Source organism: Vitis riparia, chromosome 4, assembly GCF_004353265.1.
Source record: "Vitis riparia cultivar Riparia Gloire de Montpellier isolate 1030 chromosome 4, EGFV_Vit.rip_1.0, whole genome shotgun sequence".
In the NCBI taxonomy this organism is placed as follows: domain Eukaryota; kingdom Viridiplantae; phylum Streptophyta; class Magnoliopsida; order Vitales; family Vitaceae; genus Vitis; species Vitis riparia.
Genome location: NC_048434.1, coordinates 3,097,596 through 3,113,496, shown reverse-complemented (window position 1 = coordinate 3,113,496; position 15,901 = coordinate 3,097,596). Strand labels below are relative to the sequence as shown.

Genomic DNA, 15,901 nt, shown 5'->3' with positions numbered 1-15,901 from the left:
CTTAAAATTAGGAAATAACACTTTGAGGAGAGTCTTGAATTATCAAGACACTGTTAATTCAAATATTTGTTTTTATTATTTTTACATTCAATTTTTTATTTTCCATGACAGGTCAAAGTGGAAGAGCATCTTACTTTATGGGCCAAATTGAAGTGAAAAGGAGCCAAACTTTTCCACGGTGAGGACAAGGTCAAAACAGAGGGGTAATCTAATCGAGCGGCAGTGAGTGCAGGATCATGGCATGTTATCCACCTTCTTTTGCCTTTGGGGTTAGATTGACGGTCTTGGTTTAATGGTTCGTGGGCCATATAGAGCTAACTCCCTATCATTATTTTACACGTGTCCACATCACATCGGTGAGATCCATCAAACCTCCTGTCACCCAAGCACCAAAAGGTATGTCTCTGTCGTGAGAGCTTAGGATTGGAGAGCTCGGCAGCAACACTCCCTTCATTGCTCCCAAGCTTTGACAAGGATTTTGTAGAATTTTGGTCTCCGTAGACTCAACTTAGTTGGCTTCGAAATATTAGAAGAGTTTCGGTCCGAGCTCATAAAAGATCCAAAACGCCGACTTTTTTCCATTGCCAAACGAAGCGCGGATTTCTGGTTCTCGCTTCTCTCTCAAATAGTTCTGAAGATCGACGACGACCCAGTTACCTTTGAGAGGTAATGTGACGACCCATTTCAGATGAACCCGAAATTTGTACCCTACCATTTCCAAATCTCGTTGTTTCGGGTCCTAACGGCTGCGTTTCGGTGTTTTTTGGGCGGGCATTTGAGTTTGATTGGTTTTCTATGAGATTTAGTTTGGCTGGCTTTTTCTCGTCCCTTTTTCTTCTGGTATTTTTAGCTTTTAGTTGTCTTTTTCCAGTTCTGTCTAGATCAAGAACTTCATTACAGGTTCACAGATTTGCATGAGTTTGATAAGAATGAGAGTGAGAATTATATATTGCTTTGGGGTTGAGGATGCATCTGTGAGGAGAGAATAGGTGAATAATTGGATATTCTGAGTATTGGGCAATCTTGAAGTTGAGTTAGAAGCATATGGGTTGGATGAGAGTACCTCAACAATGATCTAGAATCTAATCTGGTTTTTTTTTTTTCTGGCTTTGAAATACCTCCAGTGGAAAATTCAATTTTAGTATTTTGTTTTTGTTGGACCTGTCAAATTGGTTCAGTTTGGAATTGATTTTTTCCCAGCTGGGAATGTTTGGTAAGATTTTCTAGTGGCCGGGTATTATATATATAGACTGTTGCAATGGCTCTCGATTGTACACACATATTCACTTGGGAAAACTTATGCTACCGCCGTTTTGGTGGGGATGAAAATGAGGCATAATTGGTCTGGTGCTCTTTTAGGTAAATGTGACATTGGATACTCCTTGTAAGGAGCCAGTAGATTAAGGAAGTTAGTGGGAATCAGTTTTCTATTAATGGCTTCCATCAGAAGAACCCTGTCTCCTGTGCCTCGAGATAGAACTCTACTAAATGGGGAAGCCTGCTCAGTACCTTCTCCCTTGTCCAAGTCATCCTCAAGTACTCAAAACTATTCACCAGAAGGCAGATTGCTGTCTCCCTCATTCAGTTCATCAGACTCTCGATCGGTGTGGTATAGAATTCAAGCTTTCATTATTGGTATTTTATCACAAAGGTCTTCTCGGCCCCTGGAGAGGTCAAAGTCAAGAGGGCACGTTTGGAGGAGAGCCCTTTTCCATTTCAGCATTTGTTTCATGGTTGGGGTTTTCACTGGGTTTACTCCTTTTGTCTCGATGAATTTATCGATGAATCTCATGTCAAAGCACCAAGCATTCTACTTTGGGTTGATTCCCCCAGTGGGGAAACTTCAGGCATATGGCTTTGTATCAAGTAAAAGAGAGATGCCATCATTAAACAGTGGAATTACAGACAATAATGTCACACTAGGGCCACAAGCAATGAAACAAGAACTTATAAATGGGACTGCTGGTGATGTCTATACACCAACACTCATTCAGGATTCAAATTTGGTTTCTCGGAAGCTTTTGATAATTGTAACCCCAACTTATGCTCGACCTTTTCAAGCCTATTATCTAAATCGTTTGGCACACACATTAAAACAGGTTCCACCTCCTCTGTTGTGGATAGTTGTAGAGATGATGTCCCAATCTGCTGAAACAGCTGACATGTTGATGAGAACTGGTGTTATGTACAGGCATCTTATGTGCAATAAGAATTTAACTGACATCAAAGATAGAGGTGTCCACCTAAGAAACACAGCACTTTCTCACATTGAAACACACCGTCTTGATGGGACTGTTTACTTTGCAGATGATGATAATATCTACTCTGTTGATCTTTTTGAGCAAATACGGCAGATCAGGTATTTCATTTTTCTTAAATCATAATTCTGCTCTTGCATTCACTTTTATTATTATTATTATTTTTTTGGGGTCAAAGCTAATAGTTTTTGGTTCTTAAGTTAAACACCTATTCTTTCCAGTCTGACATTTTAAGTTGTGATAAGGGATAACAGAACTTCCATTTGATTTAATTTATCCATTGGTTGTTAGTTTTTATTTGAACCTTCAGTATATCTTCACTCTATCCATTTTAGGAGTTACTCATATTAAGATTCATATTTGTGGATGTGGTGGTGATGAGTTCTGACTGAGTCACTTGGTTGCTAAGATTCATTTAGTCAAAGCAACTAAGCGCTTTGAATTGAAAAAAATAATATTATAGGATTAAGAGGACTTCTTCACCATCTTTTTTAGTGTCTCTGAATCATAGCCAGGATTAGTCTTTAATTGAAACTGGTGCTAGTCCTAGAAAAAGAAAATCAAATTCCTCCCTCCAGGAGGTCAGTAATGTTGAGGGGAGTTTAATTGGTTCTGTAATGGATTGTGTTGAACTCTGCAATGTTTGTATGTTTATATCAGAACAAATTGCCATTGGAAAATTTCTTTTTATAGGAAAATGAATGAGTGAGATAAAATTAACAGGTGCCTAACTTGCTGTTCATAGGCTGGTCCATGCTCAGAGAAGGTTTAATCTCTTAATGAGGCTAAGGATTGAGGGTTCTCGGTGTCCTGTTGAGGTCTGAGGGGCATTGAAAATTATTTCCAGCAACCCTTTTAAGAACTGAGGAGGTATGAATTGGAAAAGATAGAAGTGTCCTCAAGCAAGCAGTTAGAGGAAGAGGACAGCAGGACCTTGAATAGTGGAGAGAATGTTCAGTTGCTCTTTTTGAGTTAGGTGGGGATAAAGAACTGGCCTGGATAGTTCTACTCTTATGAGATTTTTTTACATGAGTTTGGATGCTTCATTTTCAGTTTTGATCCCTAAGAAAGGGCGTGTGAAGGACATTAAAAAGTCTGGGCCCATCATCCTGATTTGGGTTTTGTCTAGACTTTTGGCAAAGATCTTGGCAAATAGACTAAGTTATTGTTAAGGTTATTTCTTATTCTCAAAATGCTTTTATGAAGGGAAAACAAATTTTGGATGTGGTCCTCTTTGCCAATAAGGCCGCCGATTCGAAAGTTAAAAGTTTGAAGCCTTGTGTGGTTTGTAAACTAGATATAGAGAAGGATTATGACCACATTAATTGGTAGCCCTTGTTCTTACTGTTGGATTTGCTAGTCTTGGTAAAAAATATGTGAATTGGATTAAATTCTGTGTATATCTAGTGTTTGGTTCTTTGTTCTTGTCAATGACATCCCCACAAGATTATTTTAGAGCACTAAAGGTTTGAGGTAAGGAGATCCTTTCTCCCTTTATTTATTCATTTTAGTGATTGAAGTCTTAAGTTACTTTATGTAGAGGGTTGCAAAAGGGGGACTTATTAAGGGGTTTAAGGGAAGGTAAGGTTGAGATATCACGCCTTCTTTTATTTGCCTTCAAGGATGACATGCTCTCGATCCAAAGACTAAAAAGTTCCTTTTCTTTCTTTCTTTGGTTAGAGATTAAGTTGTTTATAGATGATTGCCCTTTGACGTTAGTTAGTTTCTTTGATTGGTTGGGCTCTTGTTGAGGTGTTGTAGCCCCTCTTATTTTGTAGATCCTTTTCTTGTTTAAGCCTTTTTGGTGGTGGGTGTATAGGTCCTGTAAACCTTAAGTCGCTCTTTTGGTGCCTCTTTTTAATATATTATCTTCTTTTTCTAAAAGAAAATAAAATAAAATTATGCCTTTCTTTTGTTGGTGACACTTTGCATTTTTGTGAGTGGACACTAAGCAATTATCTTATGTCAAGTATATTTTACTTGGTTTTGAGTAAGATTTGAAGTATTGGTCGAGATTAGTACAACTACCGATATCCAAGTTTAATATTTTTGACTTATTGTGAACTTGGTCTACTTAAGAGATGATTCGAAGGTCTCAAATGAGAATTGGAGATGACTCCAAGAAGACTCAAACTTGCCAATGAAATGCTATATCTTTGGCTCTTTGATGTTATTTATTAATGTAAAGATCACCTAAAGAGTAGATCTTATTGAGATTTACGGGTAAAATGATTAAAGGCAATTGAGGGGCTCGTGCATTGTGGTGGTAGTGTGGGTCGATAGAATAGGGAGGAGCCTTGGAATTTGGAGGAGAAATAAGATATTTGATTTAGAAATGGAATTTTGGAGTTGGAAAGGTGCTCTTTTTCAACTTAGTTGTAGAGGATGAGAAATGAGTTTATATGAAAGGCAAGGAGTACAGAACAAGTGAGGAAGAAATGGGTAATGGATTTTGGGTTTTTATAGTTTGGCTTATGGGTGATGGACATATAAACTTATTGGAAATAAATGAAAATAAAGGGAATGTAGATATACTTTATAGATGAACATGGATATATTGTGAATTCAAATCAAAGTAAAATTAATAAGTTTTTACTTTTCATAGTTGCCTTATTTTAAGTATATTTAATGGAAAAATAAATTTAATCCTTTTTGGTATTTCATTTTTAAAATGATTGATTTTGAAAATTAGAAAAATATATTCTAAAATTTTCAAAATACTTGTTTTCAAACAAACTTGTTATAAAAAAAACTATTTAACAAATTACAATTTCAAATATAAAAAAATTATATTGAATATACAAATAGGTATGACGATGTTTTAATATGGGTATTACTATTAGACAATTGGTCAAGGGTTAGGTAATTAGTACTGGGTAATTGGGCCAAATCAACAAATAGAAATTGACTAATTATATAATTAATTTTTCATAAGATTTTAATTAAATTATATTTTAGATAAAATTAGTTGTAATTTTTTTAATACTATCATATAAGGGATACAAATTTAATTTTGTTGTTTTTGGGATAAAACAATACTAATAAATTAACAATTACTTGTCACAATTAGTTTTCAAAATTTTCTAAATTTAATATGAAGTTATGAAATAAGAGAACTTTCAATATTCAAGACTAATCTAAACACGTACTTTTATCAATATTTAAACAGTGCCAAAGGTGATAAAAGTTTATATTATTAATTTTTTAGCCCATTTAATTGTATTTATTTATTTTGGATGATTTTTTTATAATTTTTTAAAATAATTTCTTCAGCTTCTATATTAGCATATTATGTGTTTCATTTGATATGTATTCAAGATATTGAGATCAATACACCTTGGAACCTCTTGAGTTAATAACTGATACCTTGACTTCGAACCATGATTTTGAGCTAGTTTCTAGCTTGAAAATTAGCTTGGAGAAAAACAAGCTTATCTCAATAGGAAGGGTGGAGAACATTGATGAGTTTGCTAATAAGTTGAGTTGTAGAGTGAATAACCTTTCCTTCAAGTGCTTGGCCATACCCTTTGGTGCTTATTTTAAGTCCACACCAATTTGGGACTTGGTAGAAGAAAGATTCAAGAGAAGATTGGTCTTGTGGAGAAATCAATTTCTTTCAAAAGGAGAACTTTCTAGCTAGACCATATATTTTCTATTAAAATTCTTGATTCTAAAGAAGTGAGGAACATAATGAAAAAGATTCAAAAAGATTTTTTGTGGAGAGGAGGTTATTAGAGAAGAGAATCTATTTAGTGAGGCAATCTATTTTTTGTGTTGAAATATTTGTGGGGGGTTTTGGCATCAATTGGCTAGACCCTCTTAACAAAGCTTTGCAAGGAAAATTACTTTGGTGATTTGTTACAAATTAGAATAGCTTTTGGAGAAAGCTTTTTGCAAGGAAGTATGGGGAATCAAAAGGGAATGGTGTTCATGAGAGAGAAGGGAAACTTATGGATTAAAGGGTCAAATTTTGGCACAATCCTTGATGTTGCTCTAAAGAATTTGTTTCCAGGTCTCTTCAATCTAACAATTAATAAAGAATCTTAGTGGCAAATTTTGAGGGTAGGTGTTGTTGGAATCCTAGATTTAGAAGGAAACCTTTTAGGAGGGAACTGATTAAGGTGGATTATTTGCTACAACAGCTAAACCTTTTTTTATTTTTTTTATTTTTGGGTTCTAATGACTTGGTAGATAAATTGGTCTAGAAAATTGCTGAGAAGAATTCCTTCCCCATCTAAAGAATTTGTTTCCAAGTCTCTTCATTCTAACAATTAATAGAGAAGCTTGGTGGCAAGTTTTGAGGGTATGTGTTTCTGGAATCCTAGATTTAGAAGGAACCTTTTAGGAGGGAACTGATTAAAGTGGATTCTTTGCTACAACGGCTAAACCCTTTTTTTATTTTTGGGGTGGGTTGGGGGGTTGGGGTTCCAATGACTTGGTAGATAAATTGGTCTAGAAAATTGTTGAGAAGAATTCCTTCCCCATCAAAACATATTGTTTATAATTGGTTTTGGTTGAAACCTCATCATTCCTAATTAAGATGATTTGGAAATCAAGAGCTCCTCTAAAGATCCTTTTTAGTTTTATTTTTTTATTTTGTCCATTTTATTTTTTTTCTTTGTATGTTTAGGAAGTAGCTTAGGAGAAAATTCTGACTATTATTGTTGAACTTATAAGGAGATAGTGGGGTATGGTAAATGTGTGTTACCTTTGAGTAGAGGATAACAAGTCTGCTGGTCATATCCTCATCCATTGTAAATGGACTTTATATTATGGTCTTTAATGTCCTCTTTGTTTGTTCATTGGTCCCTAGGTCTTGTTCTCCTAAGTTGAGGTTAGGATTTCATGGCAACCAAGCTCAGGACAATGTAGAAGGTAATTTCTTTATCTTTTTTGAATTACTTAGAAAGAGTGTGAGAGGAGAACCTTTATAGGCGAGAAGTAGTCAAACTTGGTGATATAGAATGTTTTTCTTAAGATTTTGTTTGCCTGATTAGGTGGGGATTTGAGTTTTCCTTGTTTGTTTTTTATTTTTATTTTATTTTTATTATTATTTTTTTTTATAAAAGACTTTATTGGTAATATGGGGATTGGTTGGTTTTATAATGATTTTGTTTGACATTTTTGGTATGATGTTTGTTTATATCTTGTGTGCATTGGTTATTTCCCCTTTTTGTTGGGTATGTTTAATTGAACATCTTTATTTTCCTATCAAAAGAATGGGAAAAAAGAAAAAAAAAAACAAAGAGGGGCCTAACAAAAAAATAAAAGAGGCCTAACAAATAAGGGCACACAAACCAAGTATACCAGAAGTATGCAAGGCACCTGAAATCTATAGTAGAAAAAGAGCATAAAGTTCACTTTTGAACCACCTTATAAGCTCCCTTATTGGTTAAGGATAGAACTTTTTGACACATATATAATGAACTTCTATTAACTATATAGATATATTTTAGAGTTGTGCAATATTGGATTGAAAGTGAACGATATTTATACATAAGGGATGGGTCCTTGTAAATGGTATCAAAGCCAAATCCCAACCAAGAATATGTAGAGTTTGGCCACCCATTATGGGTTATGATAAGGATGTTGTGTTTGTATGAGAGAGTGAATGTGATATCCTACATCAATTGGGGATAAAAGTTCTTGACGATAAAACGACTCATCTAGTATGTGTAAATGTGTTAAGAGTCACAAGGACCTTATACCCAAAATGGGCAATATTTACATATCCTTGAGTAAGTCATTACAAATGATGTTAGAGTTGATTTTTGATTAGACGTGAGAGTTCATTGGTCAGGTTTGGCCTAGAATCCCATAGAACACAACAAGGACATGATGCCTATATTGGGGATCATTATGTGGTCACACATTTAGAGCTATAAGGATTGGTTAAGCCCAAAGTGGACAATCCATACCAAGTTTATCATAAATGATATTAGTGTTAATTTCTAAATAGAAATGTGTGAAATTTGACCACCAATGATGGGCCATGAGGAAGATGTTGTGTTTACATGGGAGGGTGAACATGACACCTACAAGTGGAGAGTTCTTGGCACTTATAATTGGTGACTCATTTGGTTTGTATAGATGTTTCCCTTATACAGAATCTTAAATCACATATGCTCTAGTTGGTTGATGTGGTAATAGAAAAAGAAAAGAAGAGGAACTTTGAAAACCTAAAAATATTATTGCAACTCCAAAATTGTTTCTACTAGTTTTTAAAGGTTTGCATATAGATATCTGTTTTTCTGCTACTACATATATTACTCTTCAATTTGCATCTGATTGATTTTTATTTTTTATTTTCATATTATTTGCGGATGACAAGTTATTCTATCCTCCAATTACAAACTTAGTATGCTTGACTGTTGTGATCATGTTGGTCCCACAGATAGCATCTAGGTGCTTATTTTCTTATTGTTCAATAATGGTCCACGTGAGCACTGATTTGGGTTTTGGGTGGGGGGGAGGGAATTCAAACCTAGCCACTTTCTATGGTGGTTCAAACATAATATATAACCTGAGTGCATCATTTTATAAATGGAGAAACTCATTGATAATGGATTTGATATTTGTTTTCATAACCTTTATATCAAAAGTTAGTAAGTAGCTCAGATGTAAACACGATTATTGGGTGTTGAATTGAGATTTGAAGCAAGATTTTCCAGGAAAATGTCTTCTAGTTGGATAATTAATTTGCATTTCCACAATGAATCATGTAATTTTGTGTTGTCCCAATGGCATATTGTTACCAGCAATCCCAACAGCATCTCTTGGTGGGTTCATATTTGTTCCAATGCTTAGGGGCCATTTTGATGCCCCAAGAAAATAAAAGCATTCCACTATCTTTTGCAAGCATTGAACCTTCCAATTTCATTTTTGAAGCATTTTAATTGGGCTTATTCGATTTTATCTATAGTATCATATTTAGGATTTCATGAACTGGTGTCATTCCAACTTCTCTACATTTTGTGGAGATAGCTCCATATCTCAGTGTGACTTCATTCTGCAATTGGGTTTGTGCCATGAAATGCTATGGAACATTATTAGATTTGATTTCCATGGGTTTCCATTTATAGTAGCACATTCATCACATAATTCATGCTTTTAACAAATGGTGTTTAACTAACTTATTTGCTGTTTTATATTTGACACAATTGTTTCATGTAAATATTGTTTCTTTGCTAAAATTTTAGTTCTCCAAGGAAGTATACCCTATTCTTACAGATTTTATTTTCTTGGCAAAAGAAACCTTAATACAAGGTATCATAATTCACTGCATCTTGTCCCAGATGGCAAAACATACTTCTTGGGAAATCTGTCTAAATTTGTGGTGTTTCTCATTAGGAATGCTAAGGAAAATGCAATACCTTTCCATGGGATATATTTTTGGAACACTTAAAGAAATGGTTTCCTGATGTTTTCATAATAGTTTTGTGAGATTCTTAGCGGTTGCATTATTATGCATTTCCTTAAGTTCTTATTCATTCCACTCCTCTCTTACCCATTTCTCATTAGATGTTCTCAGGTTTCCCAATTGTCTACGAACTGTTTTCTTATATTGCACTTCCTATGATTTTTCCGGATCATATTTCCTTCCTTCACTTTCCATTGCATCCCCTGTTGATTTTCCCAAACTCATAATTATTCTATATAGCTTATAGGCAGGTTGCATCTTGCATCTACAAACATTGATGCATATTGGGAAAGAAACGACTGGCTGGCTGGAAGTTAAATATAAGAAGACTGTACACAGACATTGGTACATAGGAAAAGGTTAAGATGGGAGGGGGTTAGTGGAACTGTGGATAAATATCTGAATTAAAGGTTTACACAGAAATGAAATAAAAACTAGTGTTGGAAAAGACACAATTAACATAACCAGTGTGCATGCTCTGTTGGAGGAATTAGATGAACATATTAGGTGAAGAGTCTTGAAATGTGTGGATGAACATGCAGTATTGGAGGAATTAGATGAACACATTAGCTGGCATGTCTTGAGATCTGTTGATGAATTAATTCAAGAGGGCACAAGAAGGGGATTCTGTTTTTATGGCTGATTTAAGTGGCCATAATAAAATAATAAGGAAGGTTATGGAAGGGAATGGTAGATGATCCCTTAGATAATTACTGGTTCCTCTATAACAATGGGCTTGGTCTTTAGCCCAAATTTGCTTGATAATCGTTGTTTGTCCATAATTTAACAATTTAAGTCCAAATTTTCTTAATAATCATTGTTTGTCCATTATTTAACAATTTAAGCTTTTGCTTAAAATTAATAGCTTAATAACATGGTAGCAGAGCTTTGGTACAGGAGGTCTTCCTTCATTTGTTAAGCCATGTGCAAGTCGAAAGGAGGATGCATGTATATATTTTATATGAGCTAAGGTTGTTAGGGGTTTAGCCAAAATTGGCTTGATATTCAACGATGGTTTACTATTTAATGGCTTAATCCTTTGGGTTAAATTGGTAGCTTGACAAATGATATAGTAAACATTCCCTTTCTCTTCTTTAACGAGTTTGCATATTTCCAGTGAAAGCTCATTTTGCTTTGGCTTGTAGGCGGTTTGGGACATGGATGGTGGCCAAATTGATGGAGAGCAAAAGCAAAACTCTATTGGAGGGTCCTGTTTGCAATGGGAGTCAAGTCATTGGTTGGCACACCAATGAAATGACCAGAAGATTCCGGAGGTTCCACACTGAAATGTCAGGGTTTGCCTTCAACAGTACAATCCTCTGGGACCCAAAGAGATGGCACCGGCCTACCCTTGAGCCTATTAGACAGCTTGACACTGTCAAGGAAGGCTTCCAAGTGAGTTTGCTCTTGTTGTTCTGTTAGTAATCATAGTGATTCATATTGCAGAAAGGAAATAAGGATTCTGCTCTTCTAACAAAAATATAAATATAGCTCAATTCTACTCCGATCAAGAGACCAAAAAAATGAGAGTTTTTTTTTTTTAATGAAATGACGGTAACACCCTCTATAAAATGACAGGTGGATACTGTTAATCAAATAAACTAGAGTGGGGATTCACCTCTGCAGGAACAAACTAGAAAAAAAGGACAAAAAAAGAAATAAGGATTCTGCTCTTCTAACAAAAATATAAATATAGCTCAATTCTACTCCGATCAAGAGACCAAAAAAATAAGAGTTTTTTTTTTTTTAATGAAATGACAGTAACACCCTCTATAAAATGACAGGTGGATACTGTTAATCAAATAAACTAGAGTGGGGATTCACCTCTGCAGGAACAAACTAGAAAAAAAGGAACCCTATTCAGCTGCACCCCTCTGTGATTAATCTCATTGATTGGCATTTGCAGGTGAGCACATTTATTGAACGACTTGTGGAGGATGAAAGCCAAATGGAGGGATTACCCGAGGGTTGCTCGACAATCATGGTTTGGCATCTTCATCTTGAATCATCTCATTCCTTCTATCCTCGTGAATGGTTGATGAAGGATAATCTAGATGTCATAGCCCAACTTGCATGAAATTCTTGACATGATGGATCCATTTGGATAATAGAGGTGAGTGCATAGTTTGAGATCAGGTCTACTTCAACATCACCATTCTCTGTTTAATAGTGTAATGTTTCCATACAATTAAAAATTTCCCTTGTGCTGTTTTAAGATGCCACATGGAAATCTTGTTTCAATTCGCTTATATTCAAATACATGTTTTTGGACGGTTTGGAAGGAGAGGAATAGACTAGCTTTTAGGGGGGAGGAGTTAGCTATTCAGAAACTTAAAAATTCTTTTGTTTGTAATGTGTGGGGCTGGGCAAAATTGTATAGTGGAGTGGAGCCGTGCTCCCTTATAGACTTTTTGGAGTGGTTAGCCTCCATTTAAGGGTTGGTGTGTTTTTTGTCTCTTTTTGGTTGTGAGGCCTTTGCCGCTTTGTATACTCCCTGTATGCCATGTGACTTTTTTGCCTTGTGTTAATATATTCCGTGTTTACTTATCAAAAAAAAAAAAAAATTCAAATACATGACTTTATGCCTCAAAATGCAGTCATTACCAAATTGATAACAAAGAATTAAAATGAAGACCTTTATTGAGATTCTAAAGAAATCTTACCTAACTATAACGACAAACAAGAACTTTCTTTCCTCTTTATTGTCATTTGTTGATTGTCATATAATGGCAAAGAATACACCAACATAAAGCTTTATGTACTGTCACAACTTCCTACTATTGAAAGCCTCAGCTGGAATTTTATCCCAATGGCATCTCATATTGGGTTGCAGAAGGGATATCTCTCAGTTTGAATTGACTCATTCAAATGCTTCAAAAAAGAAAAAAATGCTGATTCTGAATGCTTTGCAAAGAAAAGAGAATAAATTCTTTTAATATGGTGTCCAACTGCTCCCATTATCGTTTTCATCTTTTAGAATCTATGCTTGTACTCATCGAGTCAATCGTAATCAAATTCTCGGTTTTTTCACATGGATTGTTTCATTTTGCAGGAAAGTAGGTTAAGAAGCAGACGCCTTCATACCATTACTTGTTAGCCCCTATCGGGCTTCTATCAATTTACTGCTGTTGAGCAGCTAGAACATTGGATGGCAAATTTTCTCCCTATTAATCTTCCTTGTTTAATTTTATTTCATTTTTCTTTTCAAAGCTGAATGTTATCTGTGTACAGTCATTTGAGTTGGTCCATTTTCTGCATGCAAACAAGCAAAATGGCCTGAACTAGTGGGGAAGGGATGGCCAAACTGCAACAGTCCTCATGGTTCAAGAAATTTTATTTCATTTGTCGACTATTCCTTGTGTAGAAGTGAAGAATTTTTTCGACATCTTCATGCCTGCAGGCTTTCAGTATGTACCATCTTATGCTTTATTCTACAGGATGTATTTTGTTCTTGAGCTTCTTCCCCATGTTCTATTGTTCTGGTTTATGTTTTATCCCAGTCAGATTGTACACATTGAATAGGATCTCTTTTCAAGTAAATTCAGTCACATCCTTTCGAATTCAGAACGAGCTAGGCTCTTCCTCGGGAAAGACAGGCTACTTATCATAAACCATTTTCATTGCTTTCTCAATCAACCATGCAAATCTCAGTTTGGAGAAAAACACTCTGTTTGAGCTAAAAAGAAGGGCCCTTAGGATTCAAGAACCCAAGAAAAAACAAAGGAAAAAATAAGAGGAGAATGACATGACAGAAATGGTAGACCGGGCTTACTTTGTTTCATGTCCAAATGATTTTCTCTGTGGAACCAAATTAGTCAAGAAGATTATGCTTGGTAATTGTTTTTTGTTTTATTTTTAATGTTATTCATATTTGTATAATTATTTTTTAAAACTATCTTTAAAAAATAAATAAAAGATGGTTTTTTGAAAATACCATGTTTTCTATTCTTTGATAACCATTTTTTTTTTCTGTTATGAAAAATGAAAAATCCTTTTTGAAAATAGTTATCAAATAAACCCTAAATTTTTCATACAATTTTTTAGTGTAAAGGGGTCAAAAGCTCAACCTCGGATTTTTCTTCTTTTCCTTCTATATGTATATTAGTGGATTATAGAGATTCAAAACAAGAAGAAAGAAAATTAGGCCCACCTTCTAATAACAAGCTCCAACAACATTGGCGATCCTCCTTCGTTTTCCTCTATCTTCTTCCATGAAACAAACCATGAATTAGTTCAGAACTTAAATTAAATGATTAGTTTATTAATTAATTTAATAATTATTATAGGTTCAAGCAGTCGATATGTCCGAGTGGTTAAGGAGACAGACTCGAAATCTGTTGGGCTTTGCCTGCGCAGGTTCGAATCCTGCTGTCGACGCATCCGTTTTCATTTTTAATTCTTCTCTCCCCCTGTCTCTTGGCCTGAGTTTTGGCACAAATATTAAAATTTAAAGCATGGAATGAGTGCAACTCACTTCATTCTTCTCCTTTTCTTCTCACTCAAACTCTTCCCCCAGTCACCACTCCCCCCCAAAAAAAAGTCACCTTGTTTTCTCCCAAAATTTTCCCTCTCTTATCTCCCCAAATGGTACCCAACCTAGACTTGATCCTCCTTGCCTTTCTGCATGGCTCATTCATCTCTTTCCTTCTCCTCCTCCTCCTCTTCCTCACCTTGATCTCCCTCTTGCTTTCATTCTTCCTCACCCTCTTCTCCATCCTCCTCATCGATTCCTGCCACATATATTCACTGCTTTCTCAGTATTTTGGAACTCTATGGGCAAATCTTCAACTGGGTTGTAAGCTGATCCTCTTGGCCCTTACTCATTTGTTTGTCACCATCGTCTTGGCCTTGAAGCCTTTGTTCCAAGGTGTGGCTTCTAAAGTCAGAGTATTGATGCATCCCATCCAACAAATTGAAGCCTTCAAGCTTGCCAAGATTCCAGGCCTGTAAGCTTCTTCTGTATATCTACATTTTGCCATGCAAATTGCAAGCAAAGAGGCACAATGATCTTTCAACTTTAATTTTTGTGCCATGCCATCAATCCAATTATGGGATATTGGAAGTGGGTTGTGTTCATTTTTGACAGGAGATTATGGGTTGTGAACACACTGATTGGTCACTGGTCTGCAAATGTTTGATAACCATGTGTAATAAAGGTTCATTTTTCCTTTGTCCTTTCATTTACTTTAAGAAATTTTCATCAATTTTAGAGAATGTTTAGTAATGGTTGAAACTTGTATCATGGATATTAAAGAAAATTTAATTTACATATGATATCAAAATCTTGTGTTGCAATTTATTACTTGTGTATGTGAAAATTAATCATGAGATTCAACTTCTTGTGAATGATTAATATGAATATTAAAGGAAATTTTATGTGATATTATAACTCGGTTACTGATCCATGATTTTTCATATTAAGGTTTTATTCGAAGATTATTTTTTAATGCTATCTTGAACAAGAATTTATAAAGTAAAGAGAAACACTATGAGTGATTCCTATGATTTTTTGTGATCACTATTGTAATCGTGTGTATAAAATTTCTCTTAAAAGATTATTTTATTAATGCTTGAACAATAATTTATTAAGTAAAAGAAAAGTCATATATATTCCCTATGGTTATGTGTAATCCCTGTTATAATCATGTGAGAGAGAGAGAGAGAGAGAGAGAGAGAGAGAGAGAGAGAGAGAGAGAAAGGAAGAGAAATATGATTATGTGTGTAAGAGAGATTGAGAGAGAAATGAAGAGAAATATGATTATGTGTGTAAGAGAGATTGGATGCTTAGATGAGAATTTATGAAGTAATGAAATATATTGGTAACCATAATTGAAAGAAAATTATTTTATTAATAATTAAATAAGAATTTATAAAGTAAAAAAGAAAATCATATGTAGACTCCGTTTGGGAAATGTTTTTGAACAAAATTATGAAAAATAGTTTTTGAAAACTATTTTCTTATATTTTATAAAAGTCTGTTTGGTCGTGTGATTTTAAAATAGTTTTTAAAAATAAAAAACCATTTTTAAAAATTTCTAATATTGTGTAGAAATAATATTTAAAAACAAAGTAAAATAGAGAATGAATAGGAATTGCTTTCACCGGTTTTTAAAAACAAAATGAAAATATGGACTCGTTTAACCATATTTTCTGAAACTTGTTTTTAAAAACTATTTTTAAGTTAAAGAATAATTTTTTTTAGAAAATATGACTAAATGAGGCC

General features: G+C 34.6%; 1 protein-coding gene and 1 non-coding gene across 3 annotated transcripts; both read left to right on the top strand.

Moving 5' to 3' along the window:
* The first annotated feature begins 398 nt into the window (after window positions 1–398).
* On the top strand, window positions 399–13,242 carry LOC117913165 (probable beta-1,4-xylosyltransferase IRX9H). 2 transcript variants are annotated; one of them, XM_034828109.1, is made up of 5 exons: window positions 399–2,235; window positions 2,308–2,359; window positions 10,824–11,073; window positions 11,585–11,791; window positions 12,731–13,242. In XM_034828109.1, the coding sequence occupies exons 1-4, from the start codon at window positions 1,434–1,436 to the stop codon at window positions 11,753–11,755; spliced, it is 1,275 nt and encodes a 424-aa protein (XP_034684000.1). In that variant the 5' UTR covers window positions 399–1,433; the 3' UTR covers window positions 11,756–11,791; window positions 12,731–13,242. The 2 variants fall into 2 exon arrangements, with proteins under 2 accessions (XP_034684000.1, XP_034683999.1); XM_034828108.1 differs by having other exon boundaries at window positions 401–2,359.
* A 731-nt stretch (window positions 13,243–13,973) lies between these two features.
* TRNAS-CGA lies at window positions 13,974–14,055 on the top strand. The gene has a single exon. It is a non-coding gene; the product is annotated as a tRNA-Ser (tRNA).
* Window positions 14,056–15,901: the final 1,846 nt, after the last annotated feature.

What these genes read in the sequence shown, in the direction of transcription:
- LOC117913165 (XM_034828108.1), top strand. Translation starts at nt 1,434, where the DNA reads ATGGCTTCCATCAGAAGAACCCTGTCTCCTGTGCCTCGAGATAGAACT. An exon ending in GAGCAAATACGGCAGATCAG is followed by an intron (nt 2,360 to 10,823) that starts GTATTTCATTTT and finishes TTTGGCTTGTAG; the next exon opens with GCGGTTTGGGACATGGATGG. An exon ending in CTGTCAAGGAAGGCTTCCAA is followed by an intron (nt 11,074 to 11,584) that starts GTGAGTTTGCTC and finishes TGGCATTTGCAG; the next exon opens with GTGAGCACATTTATTGAACG.